Genomic DNA, 19,942 nt, shown 5'->3' on the forward strand with positions numbered 1-19,942 from the left:
TTCAGTAGCTTTTATTATTAGCCCTCTTTAATGGATGTAATCTGCTGACATCGATCGGATTTTGATTCTGTTAGTACCAATTCATATAGTATGTTATAAATGGAATCAGTAAAGGTAAGGCTCATGAGGAGATTGGCTGCAGTGATTAATAATGGAAGAAGAGGGGCACCTGGGTGGCTCAGTCAGTTGGGCATCCGACTTCGGCTCAGGTCATGATCTCGAGGTCCGTGAGTTTGAGCCCCGCATCGGGCTCTGGGCTGACAGCTCACAGCCTGGAACCTGTTTCGGATTCTGTGTCTCCCTCTCTCTCTGACCCTCCTCTGCTCATGCTCTGTCTCTCTCTGTCTCAAAAATAAATAAATGTTAAAAAAATTTTAAAATAAAATAAAATAATGGAAGAAGAAAGAAATTAATATTTTCTGCATATTTTATATTATTTTAATATTAATATCCTCTGAGTCTTTACTATAAAAAACTGTAATAATGCCTCCAGGTGGATGGCAGGTAGTGACGCATAGCGTTTAAGATGATGGACTCTGGAATCAGGTTGGGTTCTACTCATTGGTCTGTTTCCTGCCATATTCTTAAGTGTCATCTCTAAAACAGGAATAATACCTATTTCATTAAGTTTCGTTTAAATGTTACATGAGACAGTGTTGGAAAACTTTGCACAGCACCTGACACACAGTAAGTGCTCCGTTAGCTACTATTATCAGAGTCTAGATTTTTTTCCTAGTTTACATAATAATTTCAAGTTGCAGTGAGTAACATTATGAAAGAAATAGAAAAGTGGTTGATATTTTTGAAAAGTCTAGAACGATGAAGGCAGTGAATGGAGATTGCTTCCTTGACTCCTTTTGACACTGGTCTCCTAAATTTGTTTCTCTTTTCAAAATCCTCTGCATCATTGTGCTTGCTGGAAAGGAGAACATAAATCGCGCAGCAAACATTTTTGGCAGCAAAGGAAGGATTATTACTACCGGGCTTTTCTGTCCCCATGTTGACTATTTAAAGCTGGGTTTCTAACATCAGCAGTGTTGACCGTCAGCCTTGTTGCCAGCCTGCCCTGTACGGCAGTCCCGGAAAAGAATTTGGACAAAGTGCTTTGGTGGGTTACAGCCCTTTTGGCTTTTGACTCTCCGTTGTACCTCGCAGACTGGCAGCTGACGGGGCGTTAGTTTGGGAAGTTGGAAGAAAGTGGACATATTTGAGAGGAAGTGGCCACGAGGTTATAGAGAGACGATGGAGAACTTCGTGACATGGCAGAGAGAGAGACCTGCCTCAGAACAGAAGGCACGTGTGTTAAGCAAGTAGCGCTGAGGGCAGTGGAGGCGATGGGATAAAGACAGATGGGTCATGTGGACAGTGCTCTGAGAGGGACTTAGCGAGCATTTTGGTTGAACGTTTTCCCTTAGCGAGGGGATCTTACCTCATCATCGTCGCATCAGAAGGGGGAGGACCGGCGGAGTGGGTAGAGTTTCTAGTTAGGGAACCGGAGAGACTAGCCTGTGAACGAACCCGCTTGTGTGACTTGGCGTCACTGGGGATCCCGAGGACGGCCTGGGGTCACAGCCCCTCGCAGCCAGGTTTTGATTTCCAGCGCGTGTGGAGCCATTTGCACAGCGTGTGCTTGTGGAAAATTGAGCATCGGTGAAAATCGTGATTGGTCCGCTCATTTTGAGACCGTTAGAAGTACTGGCTATGTATGAATCATTTTTCTCAATCATTTATAAGGGTCTCTTTATAATTCACTAAGTAGCCCCTGGTTTTTCAGCTGTGCAGTAGATTTTTGTGTATCATGTTTTAATACCTAAGTGGAATATACCTGTTTTATGATTAGAAAGAGAAATAAATAGTAAACTGTAAAAAATGTAAGTTTTGTTTTTTATTTTTTTCTCACTCCAGATATATTCGTATATGCTTACTTCCTGTTTTAGAAACAGTGTGCCTTAACGATTTTTAAAAAGTTTAACATTTACTCTTTTTAACCCTTTCTTCCTCATTTTTATGTTTATTTCAGATCAATAAATGGACTGGGAAAAATTTTAGAAACACAAAGATCAAGGTACTTTTAAAAGCTGTTACTAATATTAACAATAAATAATGTTAGTTCATAGTACTTACTAAGAAATTGATAAATATGCTTGATTCTATTATAAGAAAGATGTATGTGCATTTTTAAAAAATGGGGCCCCAAAACGTTTTGAATGAAATTAGTTCGGCATATTTGGCTAATATGTTTGCTTCTCCTTGTAGCTAAGACTACGGAGCCATGGTAAGGCTGTGTCACTGCGCTTTTGCTTAATGAGGAAGAAAACACTTAGAACCACTCAAAAAAGTAACTGGTATAGAAATCTGTACAGGTATATTATTAGGAATCTTAGTTTGAGGTACTCAAAAGGCCTAGTATTTTTAAAAAACTGCTTAGTTTTTTGTACAGTTGCAAAAATAATCTGTCGTGTAAAAATACATGGAAGCTTTACCCTTTAGTTCCTAATGCATCCTTTTTAAAATGTTGATTTCCAGTTCCTGTAGGTTCTTCTGTCTTTTCATTCTGTTCATACAGATGTGCATTACTTTATAAAATAGATGTGTTCTTGAAACATCTGTGAAGTGTATTTCGGTGGATTAAATTCTGTGTTCCACCGAATGCTCTTAGGATTTCAGAAAATTTCTTCCGGGGAAATGTCGTTAAGCTCATTTTTTAGCAAGAGTGGCTCAAGCAGCTGATGGAACCCGCCGCTCTGAGGCCATCTCGCGCCAGCCCGCTCCCGCCTTCAGACGTTGTCTCCTCGGAGCTGCGTAAGGGGCCTCAGCGGAGAGGCCCGTCTGCCGGGGCAGAGCCTAGAGGTGCTGACAGGCTACTGGAGGCGGGAGGCAGCGGCAGCAGCTGCTTGGATGCATGCGAACAGCCGGGGAGCTAATTCGCTATGCGTTCTCAGAAGCCCCCAGTCCTCCGACACAGGTAGCAGAAGAATGCCCGTAGCGGGAGGCCTAGACGAGCGCGCACCAAATGTGCCTCCTGCATTTCAGATTCCAGCGTAGAGCAGCTCTGATCGTCTGACTCGTCCCAGAGCCATTCCTCAGTCATCTGGCTTCTTCCTCCTGCCTTTTATTTACCATTTTCTTTCTCCTTCAATTTTCACTTCGTTACAGAGTGACACACAGACGCCCACACGAAGCTGACACAAGTTGTTAAAAACCGTATCCGTAAATAGCTGTGTTTCTGCGCAGTAGCGTTTACGTGGTTCGTATTTACAGACCTCTCCGATCACTTTTTCTAGGCCCCTGGATTTGCTGTGCATAATTCTTCTTTTTGTTGGTTTTTATTGTAGACCTTTATGTCCTGCATAAAGGTTTTATCTTGAAGAGTTTATTGTGTGACAATTTTGATGTTTATATGACATTTCTAACATTCGTTCTGTCGTGTTATAGAGCAGGAAACATGCGCTGATTAAATTTCGTTACTTGGAAAGGACAAATGAACAAATGAATAAAATCTCCTTTTTTCGTCTGTTTCTTCAGTGTCCTGTGTTTGCCGTTGCCTCTGAGAATCTAGGGACTTTCTGAAATAGTACTTCCCTGCTGTGAGGACTGTAGTTGGATTGGGATCTTTTTCAGTGAAGATCAGACCTCACCACGGTCACGAATCCTACATTAAATATTTCCTCCAATTCCTGGAAGCACAGCAACTTGAGCTTCCCGGTTTAGAAACCAGAGATTTGGTTTTTAACAAAATAGTTGAAATCACTGTTGGAAGTTTTGTTTTATTGTGCTTGTCTCTTTGTTTTTAAATTTTGATCCCTCAAGCATTTGCGGTTGACAGACGCTCACAGTAGTAAAACTGACGATAACAAGATAATAATGTGCATATATAGAAAAGGCTTGCTTGAGTATTTAAGTTGAGGAATAAGAATCCTGGGTAACATTGTCTTATTGGGAAGACTTGAGTTGACTTCGAGGCAAATGGAGGTTCTAATGGGCCACGTAGACTGCAGAAGTAGGAGTGGAAGATCAGAAGAAGTGCCCTTCTTATCTTATTCTGACTTTTTTTTTAATCTGGGAGATTTCAGCAGACTGAACAGAGGAAAACCAAAATCCACTTGTTCAATAATAAGTTAATCAATTCAACAAACTGTTGAACTTTCTCCCAGTTGGTAGGCATTTCTTGGCTTGTAGAGGATTTACAGAAGGGGTAAGGCAAAAACTACCTTTGAGGTAGGTGATCATTTGGGGAAGACAGAGGGAAATAAGCAAAAACCAATATACTGGATATTATTACTATAACAGGACTAGTAAATGTGTAGGGTCCTATGAGAACAGGAACATCGAGGAACAAATACTCAATTCTTCTTGATGAAGACTCAGGAAATTTTGAGAAGGTGATTATTGACTTGAGTCTTGAGGAGTGAATAGGAATTTTCCAGATGAACAAGAGTAGCAGTGGCTTTCCAGGCATAAGGAAGATGTTGTATTCCAGAGACCTGAATATTTTAGAACGAGTAGTGCACATGGTCGTATGGCAGAGAGAAAAAGAGGTGTGACTGAAGAGAAGGAGAACTTTCCGCAAAGGGTCTTGAATGCCATGACTCATAGTTTGGATCTTTTTCCTGTGGGCAGCAAGGAGTTAGTGAAAGGTTTTAAAAGCAGTGTAAGTTCTGGGAGAAGGATTGAATATGGTGCAGTTCTCCAAGGAAGGAAATAGAAGGAGGAACAGCTTCCAGGGGAGGTAGTGATAGCAGGGGTTTGGTAAAAGGTGATTAGTTGAGGTTCATAGTGAGTTTGAGGTCAGGACTCAGCTATGGGATGGGTTTGACAGTTCATAGATCTGGAATTGGCTGGTGGCACCTGTTCAGGAGACTCCTTGAACTTCAAAAAGATGACCATAAACACTAACCCTGGGGTCGTAGCTCAGTTCCCCTCCCACCACATTAAAACTGATGACAATCGTCTTGCTATTTTTATTTATTTTTTTATACTGCTGTTTGGGAAATAGCTGATGTTTTTATCTCTAAAGGAGGAAATTAAATATATTTCATGCCATGGAAATTAGTTTTCTAATTGGATGAGTGAAGGAATTTGTTTTTCATGGTGGTACTACATTTGGGGCAGGTCCCTGGTAACTCCAGTCTGGAATCTTAGACATTTCCTGTTTTACTCTCCATTGAGAATCTGGTGAGATAAAGTGAGAGACTGGTACTGTTTTTTATTCTCTATAGATTTTTTTTTTGCCCCCCTCCCTTCCAGCACTGCTGCCGTGCCCCCTATTTCCCCAACGGCCCCTGCCAAGGAGGGAGTGCTGATCGAGGCAGGAGAGCAGAGCTCCCCCAGCCTTATTCGAGTAGCCCCCCCACATCTACAGAAAAGAGAGGCACACACCTGGGCACCCCCAGCTCTGCTGCGGGAATGAGGGCAGCGGCTCAGTGGAGGCAGCCTCAGTGGGGATGCTATTCTCTGTAGATGTACAGGTCTAGCGTTGATCCTGTGTATTTGGAAATATCAAAGGATTCTGGGTATCAAGCAGGATTCTTTGTAAATGTGTGACATGGTTTCTCAAGAACACTGTCAGAGTGAAACTAGTTTATTTTAGAAACTGGTGCGTGAAGACTGATTTTTGGTACTCACACAGCGCGCCTGGATTCGGATAGTCCTAGGATTGGCAGGTGTACTTTCAAACTTTAAGCTGTTTCCTGATAAAGAGGACAGATTTGGGGGAGAGCTTCACTCATTTATCCCCTGTCAATATAAATAGTTGCTCAGCGGTCATGGTGAAAATGGAAAGATGTTTAATGTTAAGGCTTTGATCTCTTCAGTAAGTCCGTATTCAGAAATTTCTTCGTGGAACATTTACTTTTTTCCTTGATGATTTTCCTGATTCTTTTCATCTAGAGTGTCCAGAATTTGAAATGTTGTCATAGTCTATTAACATATAACTTTGGAGTATTATTCTGTCAGTAAGATGGGAGTTTGCTCTGTGCCAGGGTAAGTGGTCATAATCCAACAGTACTGTTGCCCCAAGTATGGCTCTATAGCAGACGGTGTGAGAACCAGGCAAGGCTGGTCACTCCTACGTTACAGGAGCTGGTTGGGCTTACATGTTTGCACCTTTTTAAAAAATCTTGAGTTTGACCAAGGTTCATTCTCCTCGAGAGAACTTAATGAGTGGTTGGCCAATTCCTAGAGTCTCACTTTGAAATTTATACTGTTGTCATTTTCCTTAAACATTCCTTCATTGTAGCTTTGATTATAGAGAAATGACTGTCCTCTGCTGTTTTATAGGCTCATGTAAAAATTGGAACTCATTCACTAGTCTTTGTAAACTGACTTTTATGTATTTAAACCAAGACGCGTGCTGCTGTTTGTGATATGATACTCTCTTCTGATGTGAATCACTGCTTTCCTAATGGGACTTAATTATAACCTCTGAATAATTCCCGTTAATAATGTTTGTTCAGATAGAGCACCAAACCGGAAGTTTCCGTCTCTAGGCAACCCCGTTCTGAAGGAAATGAAATCTCAAACCACATTCTTTGGGTGTAGATTCAGGGCATAGAGTGAATACTTCTACGTTAGGTTTGACTCCTCCTGTTCTTAAAATATTACCTGTTATATCATGGAAGAGGGGGGAGTGAAGTAAAAGAAATCCAGAAATTCCAAAGGTAAGGTACTGCAGTGTTACCACTTCTGTCATTGCATTTTTGAGTAATAAACCGCTGTTTTGAAGAGCTCCAGTTCGACAACTGATTTTGTGTGGGGGGGGGGGGGGGAGGGGGGGGTTGCAAAAATGTATTTGAAAGGCTCATAAATTTCCAGGATGGAAAAGACAATTAGAGGTCAAACCCACAAACATAAACCACCAACAGGAAACTATAGCTCACTGAAGCAATAATCAAGTAATTTTCTGCCTTGATTTTATACTGTTCACTGTTTTTTGAATTTAATGAATAAATTCTGTTAAAATTTTTTACAACGGGCTTTTTGTTCCTTGCTTGTCATTTTTACATGTTTCCCAAAATAGTATGATGTATTGACTAAACTTTATGTCTACATTTTTGGCAAGAGTCTTAGAGATTTTTTTTTCCTGATTAATTGAATACATTTCACAGAATTTCACACTGTTTATACTGGATTTCTTCCTTTTAGAGTTGATCTCTCTAATGTATTAGATCTTCATGCCTTTGACAGTCTTTCTGGAATAAGGTATGTTTTCTGTATTTTGTTCACTTTTATTGTAATTCGTTTTATTCTACTCATTTGTGACGCAGGGATGATTTATACAGTTGCACACTTGATTGAAGCTTCTTGTCATTCCTTTGGCATACGGGATCATTCCTAATAATGATGTTCTTGAAAGTTTTGTCAATTGGATGGTTGGAAATCGTAATGCATTTTCCTGTAGAAATTATAGGGTAAATGGTAGTTAACTTTAGAGATCAATCACTAATATTTGTATACCAACTACTGTATGTAATACTTTATTTCTATGAGAAAATGCATGAAATACATAAAAAAATTTAGCTTGGGGTATTCCCTCAGGTTCCTCCTTTCTCCTGAAGTGATGGATCACTTTCCTGTTCATTTCCCTAGGAGGAATCTTTATTAAGGGAGAGGAACATATCTTTCTTCCCTGGACATCGGCATCTTTTTTTTTTTAATCATCTTAATTATGTTTAAGTGTACAATTCACTAGTGTTCAGTATATTCACATTGTTGTGCAAAACTGAAACTCTGCAACTATGGATTGACAGCTCTCCATTTTCCCCTCCCCACAGCCCCTGGCCGCCACCGTTCAGTGATGTGTTTTTAAGAATTTGACTACTTTAGATACCTAAAGCAGTGGAATCATATGGCGTTCGTCTTCCTGTAACTGGCTTATTTCACTTAGTCCTCAACGTTCATCCGTGTTGCAGCGTGTGACAGGGTTTCTTTCCTTTTTAATGCTAAATGCCCCAGTAGACGTATGGACCACATTTTGTTCACCCGTTCATCCGTGGATGGCCATTCAGCCGGCTTTCTCCCCTTGGCTGTTGGGAGAAGTGCTCCTGTGAATGTGGGTGTGCACATGTCTCTTCGAGATTCCTGTTTTCAGTTCTCTTGGATACGTACCCAGAAGTGGGATTTCTGGGTCATACGGTGCTTATATTTTTAATTTTTTGAGGAAAACCTTACCGTTTGCCAGAGCAGCTGCACCGTTTTCACTTCCCACCAGCAGCACACACATGTTCGGTCTGTCCACACCCTCGTCCACACTTGCTGTTTTCTGTTGTTTTAGGTAGTAGCGGTCCTAATGGGTGTGAGCTGATAACTTGTTGTGGTTTTGATTTGCATTTCTCTAGTGGTTGGAGATACTGGGCGTCTTTTCGTGTGCTCATTGGCCATTTGTAGATCATTTTTGGAGCAATGTCTATTCAAGTACTTGGTCCATTTTTTCATCAGGTGGTTTTGTTGTTGTTGTTGTTGTGGCTGAGCTGGGAGTTTTTTTTTTAATGTATTCCAGGTATTAACCCCTCATTAGATGCGTGATTTGGAAATAGTTTCTCCCATTTCTTCTGAAGTAGTTGAGTCCTAAGTCTCACGTGAGAAGTACCCTCCCTGTGCCCAGAGGAAAGGAGCCTTCTTTCTGAAGACCAAGGCACATTCGGAGCAGTGTGCAGGAACAGACCTCTGAGTTTCCCCCGTTTACTCCACTGGGTTCAGACCGTGTCCTGTCCTATCTTTTTATGACCTTTCACTCTTCATCAAACCTAGCATAAAAACAGTCAGGCACAAGCATTTCCTTGGTTCTTCATTTCTTTGTGAAGGCTCCTGTGTCACGTAAAACTTACAATAAATAAACTTGCACCCTTTTCGCCTGTTAATCTGTGTTTGGCAACCTGATTTCCACACCAGCCAGGCTCCCAAGAGGGTCGAGGAGAACTTTTTCCTTCCTGTGCAAGTCGTTGGCAGTTATTTTTAACAGCACTAAATATTGAACATAGAGAAAGAGCATGTGATTTTCCAAACATTTTCAAAGGTAATCTCCTTCCACACTTGCTTAAGAACAGTGATAATGCATTAGTGACACTTAAAGGAGTGGCTGTTTCACGTGATGCCCTCTCTGCGCGGATCAGGCCTTTGCATAACTTCTCCTGTGCTCAGTTGCTAAAATGGAGAATCCAACCAGCTGGGAAGGATTTAATTTGACACTTTCTCTGCTGAGACCCCCTCCAGTGAGGCTCATTTCCCTCCAGCCGTTCCTACAATCCTTTCCTCTTTTCTAAACTTGCTGTTACTAATTTACCCCTCACTGTTCTGCGAAGCAAAACATCTGCAAGGTTTTAAGTCCTTTTCCTCCTCCCAGCCTACCCCCATCAGTGTCTAAATGCCTGCTGCTGCTGTTATGGTTATCATTTGTTATGCCACACTGATCTTCTCGCTCTTTTTCATATCAGAACAATGCATTTGTAAGATTCTGACTTTCTGGTTTTTCTCAGTCACAGGTAACAGACTATATAGCAGGCTTATATTTCCGGATACTACTTACTTTATAATAAGTAGATATGTTCAAGGGAAAACACCGGTAAAGGAAATAATAGACCCTTCTACCTGTCTTGAGGTAGACAGCAGCATTATTTTCACATTAGGGAGCATGGGGCGAGTGGATGAAATTTGGAGCATTAGTAAAATGCTTCTGTGTATTTTTCTAGGCCTGTGGTAGATCTGTTGGAATTAAAAAGAAATATATCCACAGATGTATTCAACCACACAAAATAGTGTCACCAGAGATTAGGTTTTTTTCAGTATTGTGTGTATAGGTATGGATGTGAATGTGTTGTACGTTTGCTTTTATTGAAGCATAACATCCAATGTAATGTTTGTTTCACGGGTACCGCCATTGAGTCGGCTGTTCTGTGTATTACCCGGTGTTCACCATAAGTGTGGTCATCGTGTGTCCTATGCAATGTTACTACAGTATTATGGACTATATTCCCTGGGCTCTACTTTTCATCTTCTTGACTTATTTTACAACTGGAAGCTTAGATCTCTTAATCCCCTTTATCTGTTTCACCCATCCCCCACCCCCTCTGACAGTTTGTTCTCTGTATTTAAGAGTCTCTTTGTGTGTTTGTTGAATGTGTGTACGTTCTTAGGAAAAATCTGTAAACGGTCTGTTAGCTTCTCTCTGTAAGAACATGTAAACAGCATCTAAAATTGGAACTATGTTATAGATTGAGTTGTGGAAACTCTCCTTAGCTCGGTATCTCTAAGTAACACGTGAAGTTAAATCGGAAGTATACTGATCTTTGAATTTATAATCAGTTATTTTTAGTTTGCAGAAAAAACTTCAACATGTGCCAACAACACAGCCTCACCTAGATCAGGTAAAAAAGTCTTAAAAAAATTTTTTAAAGCATTTTTTAAACTAAATTAGTTCCATTAGGACTATACTCATATGATGACTATATACTGTATCTTATACTGTAAGTATTACTACATTTATATTATTACTATATACTATGTTACATACTATTACTGTTATGTACTATATTATACTGTCTTACTATATATATGTATATTATATTTGTAGTATTTTCCTCTTGCTAAAAAAACCGCATTTTTGAACTGTGTTGATAATTTTCAGAATTTGGGTGCTTTTGAGGTAATCTCATCTAGCTTAATGCATCACAGGAAGTCCTCAAAGCACTTGTTTCGAACCTGGGGACAAGGTGCTTTCTGGCCTCTCCGCTCTCAGGTCGCTGAGCATATTTCCCACCAGAAGGGTGGGAATCGGTGCTTAACGGCTTCCCCGGGGGCTCCCTGTGCAGCCTCTTCTTAACTCTGTTGAACTAACAGATCAAGGACAAGTCTGGTAAAAGCATGTGTGGCTTCTTTAAATAAACACTGACTTTGAGTTTCGCCTGCAGGTAGCACTGTAAATTTGAAGTGCTTAAGGTGTCGTTCCTTTGGGCACTCTAAACACCTCGTTCCTGAGGCCAGTGTTGAAGATCCTGGAAGACACGTCACCTGTTTTCACTGTCCCCACCCTCCTTTTAAGCAGGTCATAGGTGGTGCAGCTCTAGGGTAACTGCTTTGTTCCATCTCAGACTGTGAGAGCAAGGCGGGGAGCAGTGCACCTCTTCCCGCCTGTCTCGAAACTGTCCCGCATTTTTTGCAGCATGACTCATGGTGACGGGGCCTGCACAGTAGCAGCTTCGTCCTCCCTTTGGCTCGTATTTATGGGGGCCTGTCCTACCGTGTTTGTGGCACCCTTCGCTCAGAAACGTCACAACATACTCATCCACGCTTGTCTTTGGCGTGAGTGAGAGAAATACAGCTCTCTGGTGGTAGAATTTTTTAGAAGACGCAGTAGCAGTCACCAAGATGAACTGGAGGCATATTCTTACGGACTTTCTGGGGGAGGGAGACCATACGAGGAGTCCTCAGGAGGGAAAAATGAAGGATATAGTCGCTTTCGAGAACCCTCATCATGGCCAGAATCTGTACCTGCGATGTCTCACGCAGACCCGGCGTGGCGTGTGTGATGCCTTATGGTTGTGGGTTGAAACGCTCTTTCCTGGTAGTAGTCTGTGCATTCCTCAAATATGGATTCCTCGTTGTTTAGCACGGGGCATGTGTGCAGTGGTTGCTTGGGGAATATTTGTTACAAGAGCGGAAAGCCGTGATTCTTAAATGGGGAACGTCAGAATCCCGTTTAATATTGAATACTCTGTAGTCCCCACACCTCCGGTCTCCAGGACTGGGGCTTAGGCATGTGCGCATTAATGCGTCTGTGTATTTTTAACATTTTATTGTGGAAATTTTACAAAGATCTACAAAAGTAGAGAGAACAGCAAAAGGAACCCTTTGTACACGTGACCCGGTTGCAGTGGCTGCCAGCATTTGCTGATTTTATGCCCTCTGTCTTCTCAGCACTTCTTTTGCTGGAGTATTTTTTTAAACAGAAAATTTCAAACATACAGTCAAGTTGGATAGTGTAGTGAAACTGTGAGTACCCATTGCCCTTGCTAGAGTGTATTAAAGCAAATCCCAGACAGTATGTCATTTCACCAGTAAATAGAGCATGGCTGTTTGTTTTTTTCTGATACACTCTCCTGCTTTAGATCTATAAACAGAGGGCAGAATATAATATTGCAGACAAAGGGCAGTGGGATTCAGGGTAATGATGGTCTGTCTCATGTGGTTTGGCGGGTCTGAGGCTTTGTGAAGGATAGTTTTTTTTCTTTTAACGTATAGTAAAGCATACAAGTTTTTAGTGTACAAGTCAATGTGTCTTTACGTATATTTGTGCCTATGCGTTGGCCCATGGGCGCATACGAACACATATCTCTGTAATTCCCTCGTAGATACAAATACAGCAAATTCCCACCATCGTCAAGAGAGTTCCCTTGTGCCCCTTTTCAGTTAGGAACACTCCTTGCAAAGATGCACCTCCTATTCCGAGTAAGACATCAAGAAGTAGAATTTTGTTTGACTGGAAGAAGTAAGGGAAAGAGCAACCCGGATGTCTAAAAGTGGGCAGGCGAGCATGCTCTAGGAGAGGGGGACTCTGGCACACACGTCCTGGTGGCCGCTTCCTGCTGGAATCCTGAGCTAAGGTGTTGGGCTGTGATGGCCCGGGCACGGGGAACCGCTCTGTGCTGTGGGGCAGGGGCAGGGAAGCTGGATTGGAGTTGCAGTCAGGAGACCAAGCAGGGAGATCCCCTGTGACGAGGGCCTGCACTGCGCTGGTCGCAGGGGGCGTGGAGATGGGATAAATCAAGGACAGACTCATACTAGACCTGTCTGAATAGGCTTACTGACTGATGCTGGGGCGGTAAGACAGAAGTCATGGGAAACAGGCCTGGATTGACTAGAGGAACCTATTGCTTCAGTTTTCTGCTTCTTTCTGTGTCTGGGAAAAGGAGAGTTAATTTTAGATTCGACTCTAGAACTGGGAAGAAGTCTGAAGTAGGTAATACCTAGGACATAGTAGGTATGTTACTAAAGTTTAATCCCTGAATCCTCTTTAATGCAGCTCTCTATCTCCCTGGGCCCTTTGTTTGCTCCCTGTAAGGAGGACCCGGGATTGGAGGGTGGGAAGGTAAGAAATCCCAAATGGCAGCCTGTGCATAGTTTATTTAGTAGAGCCAATTAAAGGAGGGATAACAAGTTGTGACCCTCAACTTCTGCCCTGGGAATTTACAGATCTCATCTCCTTTACTGTCTGCCCACTGCGAGGAGGATTTATTGGTACAGGAAAACATCTAGTTCTAAAATCTGTATCTGCATTGTCTTAATTTTTAAAACCCTTTTTATCTCATATTGGAGTTAATTGAACCCCTTAGAAATATTTTCATATTTCTAACCTGCCGAAAGCAACAACCATTCTCAGTAGAAGCTCTTTAAGAATAAAAAAGCATTATTGAGTTCTATGTTGAGACCTTTTCAATATGGAAAGCCAAGTTCTCCAACTTGAATAAAATACATTTTAAGCAGTTTTGAAGGTTCACTTGCTACTTTCCTTTGAAAATGACAAATTATGTTTCATTTACATCCTTTTGCTACATATTTGATACGCTATATGATGTGCTGTAAGTTCTGATACGCATTTTTTGGTATTATTGGTAGTGATTGCTTTTTTTAATCTTTTTTTCAAAAAATTTTAATGTTATTTATTTTGAGAGAGAGAGAGAGAGAATGAGCAGAGGACAGACAGAGAAAGAGGGAGAGAGAGCATCCCAGCAGGCTCCCCACTGTCAGCACAGAGCCTGACGAGGGGCTTTGACACGGGGCTTAATCTCACAAACGGTGAGATTGTGACCTGAGCCAAAATCAAGAGTTGGATGCTTAACTGACTGAGCCACCCAGGCGCCCCTAAAAATCTGACATTCTACGTCAATTTTAGTTGGCTTTCCTGTCTCATATTTAGCAAGTAAGTGCTTTCTGTTTTTCCTGTTACTAGCAACAGTGGAGAGTAAACGTCAGTATATTTTGTCCTTAGATTGGTCTTTAGTACTTACCTTTACCTTTAGCTCTTCTCTGTTTGTATAAAAAACAATTGGTCTTTTCACATTTCCTACTGTAAGCCTATGTGATTTTCTGTTGGTGAATAAAATTACTGTTGCAGTTGTAGGAAATTATACAAAGCTGTGCTTTAGTGTGTTTTCTCTTCCTGTTTTAAAGCTTGGCTTGAGTGTATTATCCTGATTATGCAAGGTGGGATTTGTGTTTCCATCATGTTATGCTTGGCCCTCATGTATTTTCATCATGAAGTTGAAATTTGGGGTCACAGTAGCCAGTGGAGCTTTGGACTTTGATTATGTGACCAGGAAATCTTGAGATTCAGGTTCCTTAGAGTGCACAGTGAGATTTACCAAGAGCAGGGAGAAAAATAAATCTCAAAGTCAACATTCTAAATGATGTCAACCTTCTACAACCAAAGGTGACATCATACTGTCATTCTCATGGCCAGATACTCCTCTCCCTTTGGCATATGCTTGGTCAGAGCTAAACTGAATTTTTCCTTTGTGGTGTTCCCAGAGAACTTTCGAAAGTACACTTTTGCTTTTGAGTTTTACTCATGGATCTAAGTAGTTTATTTTTTCTGAGCCTCCTTTCCTCCAATTTATAAAATGTCAATAATTCTCTTTATTCCACAGGCCTGTTGTCACAAGTAAATGAAACATGAAATGAAGTGACCCAGGCAAAGTACCTGGCTTAGAACATAGTCGATACACTGTATATATATTACCTTCCCTCTTCATGCTGAGAATCCTGGAGAGAATGCATTAAACAATGAGTATCCTCTTCTGAAAGTTTCTGTTTAAGTACTAAGCCACGGATGAACTCTACAGAATACAGAAAATGGAATTGCTCCTATCAGAACTCAGCAAGACAGTGAAACAGATACACCTAATGTAGTTGTTAGGCAACATAAATGTTCATGAACGTGTTTCTGTCTTAAAGGTTAATGTATTTAATGTCTTAAAATGTAAATATACTTTGCATCTTAAAACTTCTGATTTTTAAAAATATATGACATTACTTTAAAAAAATCATTATTGATGGTCTCTCTTGATTTATAGAGCGTTCTTACAGTGACATTTGAAGTACCGGGAAATGCAAAGGAAGAAAGTCTGAATGTATTTATTCAGGTGAGTGCAGTATGTAACTGATAATGACTTACCACCTGTTTGGGTTACATGGCTGTTGCCGGGAGGAATGGTTGGTCTTATTAAAATATGTCACTTGATCCAGAATCTTCTGTGGGAGAAGAATGTGAGGAACAAGGATGGTGACTGCATGGAGGTCATACGGCTAAAGGTACGGTGTGGTTTTCACTTTCATCCTTTTGGACAAAGGCCCCTTCCTTTCTTGGCTGTCACTTAACACCGTATTTGGTTTTAGAAGAAGCGCTGGTTTTAGTACAAATGACTTTGGTCTGTTTTCATTTTTCGGTGTTTCCATTGCTGAAAAGAAGCTTTGGCAATCCCTGCATAAAGCGTGATTTATGCGCATAGCTGGCATGTAGCGTTTCAGCTCACACAGCCTGTGCGCTCAGAAACATCTCCCCTGTTCTGAGCAGTGATGTGGCCGGTAACCTTGACTCGCTGGACCTCTCCTTTCCTTGGCACACAGCTTGGTCCCTTCGGGAACGCTGTCTTCTTGTGTTTAATTTTCCAAGAGCGCTTTATTGACAGAAGTAATATTAGAAATCTTGCCGCGGCTGAACCCGTGTTACTTCGTACTTGTAGCAGACGCTGAACAGTGGTCATACTGTAAACAGAGTTCCAGAAGACCTGGAGAAAGCTTGCTCTGCGTTTGAAACCCATCCACGTTACTTAGCATTTGGGGATTTATGTCATGGAAGGTGTTTTTTTTTCCAGGGGGCAGTGTTCTATGTGGTGTGCTTAACCACTCAGCAGTCTACTCCCGCGTTTCCAGAAGGTTTTCTTATGATTACTTACTACTACTGTTAGTAACTAGATTTTCCTGTTAGCAGCTGACCTCCTGGGGTCACTAGAATGACAAAGGCTGACACTATCAAGAAACCATTCAGGAGACACTTGGGTGGCTCAGTCGGTTAAGTTCAGCTGAAGTTTGGCTTCAGCTCAGGCCACGATCTCGCAGTTCATGGGTTCAAGCCCTGCGTCGGGCTCCACGCTGACAGCTCCGAGCCTGGGACTGCTTTGGATTCTGTGTCTCCCTCTCTCTCTGCCCCTCCCTGCTCATGCTCTGTCTCTCTCTGTCTCTCTGTCTCTCTGTCTCTGTCTCTCAAAAAGAAAGAAACGTTAAACATTTTTTAAAAAGCCATTCAGGTTTAGATGTGCTCACTCCCTGTGCTGACTCTGCCTAGGACTGGCTTCAGAGCCATGGGTGAATCTCAGTCTGTTCCCAAGTCCTTCCCACCCAGAGGAGCTAAGTCTGATCCTGGAGCTACTGCTCCGATGACAGTAGCACCACTTCCGTCCAGGATCCTAACGGGCAGATTGTGTCTCAGTCTGCGACCGCTTCTGTCCCTGCTACTGAATGGGGAGCGGTTACTACAGAAGCAGCCCTTCAGGCCTTTATGCTGATGCTGCAGCCAGGACCGCACCACAGACCTCAGTGGCTCATCCTGCACCATCCTGGCGTGGCTTTTGTCCCTGGGTGTGTGACGGTTTTTCTGCAGCCCTTCGTCCTCTGTGGTTCTTCCCTTGTCCTTCCTCTCGTCACAACAACCCTGTGAGTCTCCCTTCATAGACTTCCTTCTCCGCCCTGCTGCAGAGGACCAGGGCTCTACCAATGAGCTTAACATGTTCACTCTGGTAACAGCTGGAAGGTCAGAGTCCTTCTACAAGTAACCTAAGACTGATGTTTAGATAATTCTTTCCCAGGAGCTATTACATATTAAAATCCGGTGTAAAAAGGAGAAAACAAAACTGGACAAAGGAAAACAGGAAGAACATACACCTAAAATACACCAGTACACCAAAACCACGCCAAAGTTTTGTGGTGGGGATGACCTTGAGTGGTTTGTCTCTTACTGTTTTGCAATATGTATATTAAGTTAATAACAAATAAGTGTAACAAGCATCATTTCAGAGAAATTGTTTCATCCTCAGGGAGCCAGTTTATCAGATAATTTGTTTCACTTCTGCAAGTCAATATAAAATGAATTGTATCCAGATAGATGTATTTTTCTTTTCCTTTATTTCATTATTATCTGCTCCATTTATTGCAACCTAGTGAAAAATTGTCACCCAAATCCTTTAACTCCTCAAATTGTCCCACTGAGACTGTGAAACAAGGTAAAATCCTTAAAAGTAGAAAAACCACTAGAATTCGATGCATGTTTTATCATTTGGTTGTTTCAACTTTTCAGATATCCTAAGACGTGTATTAATTTTATTACAAAAAGGGACTATTTTTTTTTTTAAAAACATTGTACACAAATGCTTGAGATTTAAATTTAAAAATCAGAGGCTGTAAGAAACTATTTCCATAAGGCACAAATAACTAGATTTAAGTAATTTTCACAGAATCTTTATGGGTTTGTATTTAAAATGGAACAGCAATAATCTGATAACATTGTCTGCTGTGAATTTGAACTGAGGCTGATTGATCACTCTCTGAGCAGGGGCTGGTGTCGATCAAAGACAAACTAAAACAGGTGATTGTCCAAGGTGTCCATGAGCTCTATGACCTGGAGGAGACCCCGCTGAGCTGGAAAGATGACACAGAGAGAACAAATCGATTGGTTCTTATTGGTAAGTGAAATTGGTAAATTTCTAAAGCACAAATATATATTTGAAAGTGATGTAATATGCCAAACTGTAGCAAGATTAACCAGTCTGAGTCCCTGTGATTAATGTATTTGTCTTCATGATGTGATAACATTCATAAGAACTTGGTAGACATTTTACTCTTTTCTTCAAACAGGTTTAGAAAATAATTAATTGAAATGCCAGTTTCGTCTAAGGGACTTAACTAGAAATAGAAAGTTGAAGGGATCATTAATTACTTTGTTTTTGTAAATTTCTGAAGATTATCAAGCATTTCATGATTTGGAATTGATAGGCAAACTGCCCTTTTAATAAGCATGATATAATCACACCCTATTTTGTTCTGTGTGCAGGCAGGAATTTAGATAAGGAGATCCTTAAACAACTATTTATAGCTACTGTGACTGAAACAGAAAAGCGGTGGACGGCACATTTCAAAGAAGATCAAGTTTGTCCATAACACTAGAAGCATTTCTAATCAAAGGGACTGGGTGATAAATCGGGAATAACTTTCCTACTGGTCATATGTCAAGCATCTGTTCTTTGTGTTACTTCTGTTATGAATTCCAGCGTACTTTAGTGTTTATTTAATGGAACATGTAAAATTTAGTAGATAAATACTATAAAACATTTGACATTCATACAATAAAACGTAATACCCTCTGAAGTGGGGTTTTTTTGTGTGTTTTTATTTTGTTTTTTAGTGTTTATTTATTTTTGAAAGAGAGAGCATGCAGGGGAGGGGCAGAGAGGGAGAGAGAGAATGCCAAGGAGGCTCTGCACTGACAGCCTGGGCCTCAAACTCACAAGCCGTGAGATGATGACCTGAAACCAAGAGCCAGATGCTTAACCAACTCAGCCACCCAGGTGCCTCTGTTTTTGTTTTTGTTTTTTAAATAGATGTTTCACAGAAATACCTGTCAGAATTGGCTTTGGAGTTTACATACTCTGGATTTTTCACCCATGGAAATTATTTATAATCATAATGTTAAAAGTTAACGTCAGCTTAGAACTAAGAATGGCAGCTGATTGCATAGATATTTTATCGTTATTAACAAATTACAAAAAAAAATTTTTTAATGTTTATTTATTTTTGAGAGAGGGAGACAGAGCACAAGCAGGGGAGGGGCAGAGAGAGGACACACACAGAATCTGAAGCAGGCTCCAGGCTCTGAGCCGTCAGCACAGAGCCCCACGTAGGGCTCGAACACACGAACCGTGACATCATGACCTGAGCCGAAGTCGGACGCTTAACCGACTGACCCACCCGGGCGCCCCAAGATATTTTTTTAAAAAACAAATAATGTCACCATTTTTATTAAATGAAATAAAAGTCTTGTAGACTTACGAGTGGAAGAAATCAGAGTCAAACAACTGGAACCACCTCTTGTTCTAAGCTTTACTGGTGGAGTCCTGGAACTTCAGCCCTTTGCAACATATTTATACGATTCCAGTTTAAGAGCTTTTGATGTTAAGTAGATTTTCCTACTGGTATTAAATCCATCTTGGTTTTTTTGAACTTCTTTAATTTTCAGTATAAGCTAAAAAAGTGACGACATACAGAACTTCAGAGGGAACTACAGATAACTTACGACAATTTAACCATCTTTCTATCAGGGGTTGGTGTGTAAGTACACAGGGGCTTACTTATCCGCTATTTCTATTAATGGCCAGGTCAGCATAACTGTATTCAGACTGTAAGAGAAAAGCATTAGATGGAATTTTAAAAAGAGCTTTCTCAAACTAATGATTAAATATCAGAAGGCTATAGAAATGTTGTTCTAGAAATGGTTTTCCCTCAGAATTTTCACTGAAAGAATGTCCATCTCTGTGTCTTGAATGGCTCCGTCGGTTGGAGGCAGGCTGACTGGCCCGTTCATCTGTCTCTCTTCCCCTGCATTCTGTGCCTTTTTTATATAACCTTCTGTATTCCTCCATCTGTCCCCTGAATCCAGTCTCTTTTTTAATTTTTTTTAATGTTTATTTTTGAGAGAGACAGAGACGGAGTGTGAGTGGGGGAGCGGCAGAGAGGGAGACACAATTGAAACAGGCTCCAGGCTCCGAGCAGTCAGCACAGAGCCCGACGCGGGGCCCGAACCCACAAACCGTCAGATCATGACCTGAGCCGAAGTCGGACGCTTAACCCACAGAGCCACCCAGGCGCCCCCTGAATCCAGTGTCTTAAGTTCACGGTTCAG

The 19,942-nt window shown here is 41.3% G+C and overlaps 1 protein-coding gene across 1 annotated transcript in view; it reads left to right on the plus strand.

The window, feature by feature from the left end:
* Positions 1–18,411, plus strand: part of LOC132663793 (zinc-regulated GTPase metalloprotein activator 1B) — a 51,566-nt gene extending 33,155 nt beyond the window's left edge. Inside the window, exons 9-15 of the mRNA XM_060610382.3 lie at positions 2,021–2,065; positions 7,144–7,200; positions 10,310–10,361; positions 15,066–15,134; positions 15,238–15,303; positions 17,600–17,729; positions 18,098–18,411. Coding sequence (XP_060466365.2) covers positions 2,021–2,065; positions 7,144–7,200; positions 10,310–10,361; positions 15,066–15,134; positions 15,238–15,303; positions 17,600–17,729; positions 18,098–18,204 — 526 coding nt within the window. The 3' untranslated portion in view covers positions 18,205–18,411. The remainder of the gene's footprint in view (positions 1–2,020; positions 2,066–7,143; positions 7,201–10,309; positions 10,362–15,065; positions 15,135–15,237; positions 15,304–17,599; positions 17,730–18,097) is intronic.
* The last annotated feature ends 1,531 nt before the right edge of the window (positions 18,412–19,942 follow it).

This window comes from Panthera onca, chromosome D4 (assembly GCF_046562875.1).
Source record: "Panthera onca isolate mPanOnc1 chromosome D4, mPanOnc1 haplotype 2, whole genome shotgun sequence".
Lineage (NCBI taxonomy): Eukaryota > Metazoa > Chordata > Mammalia > Carnivora > Felidae > Panthera > Panthera onca.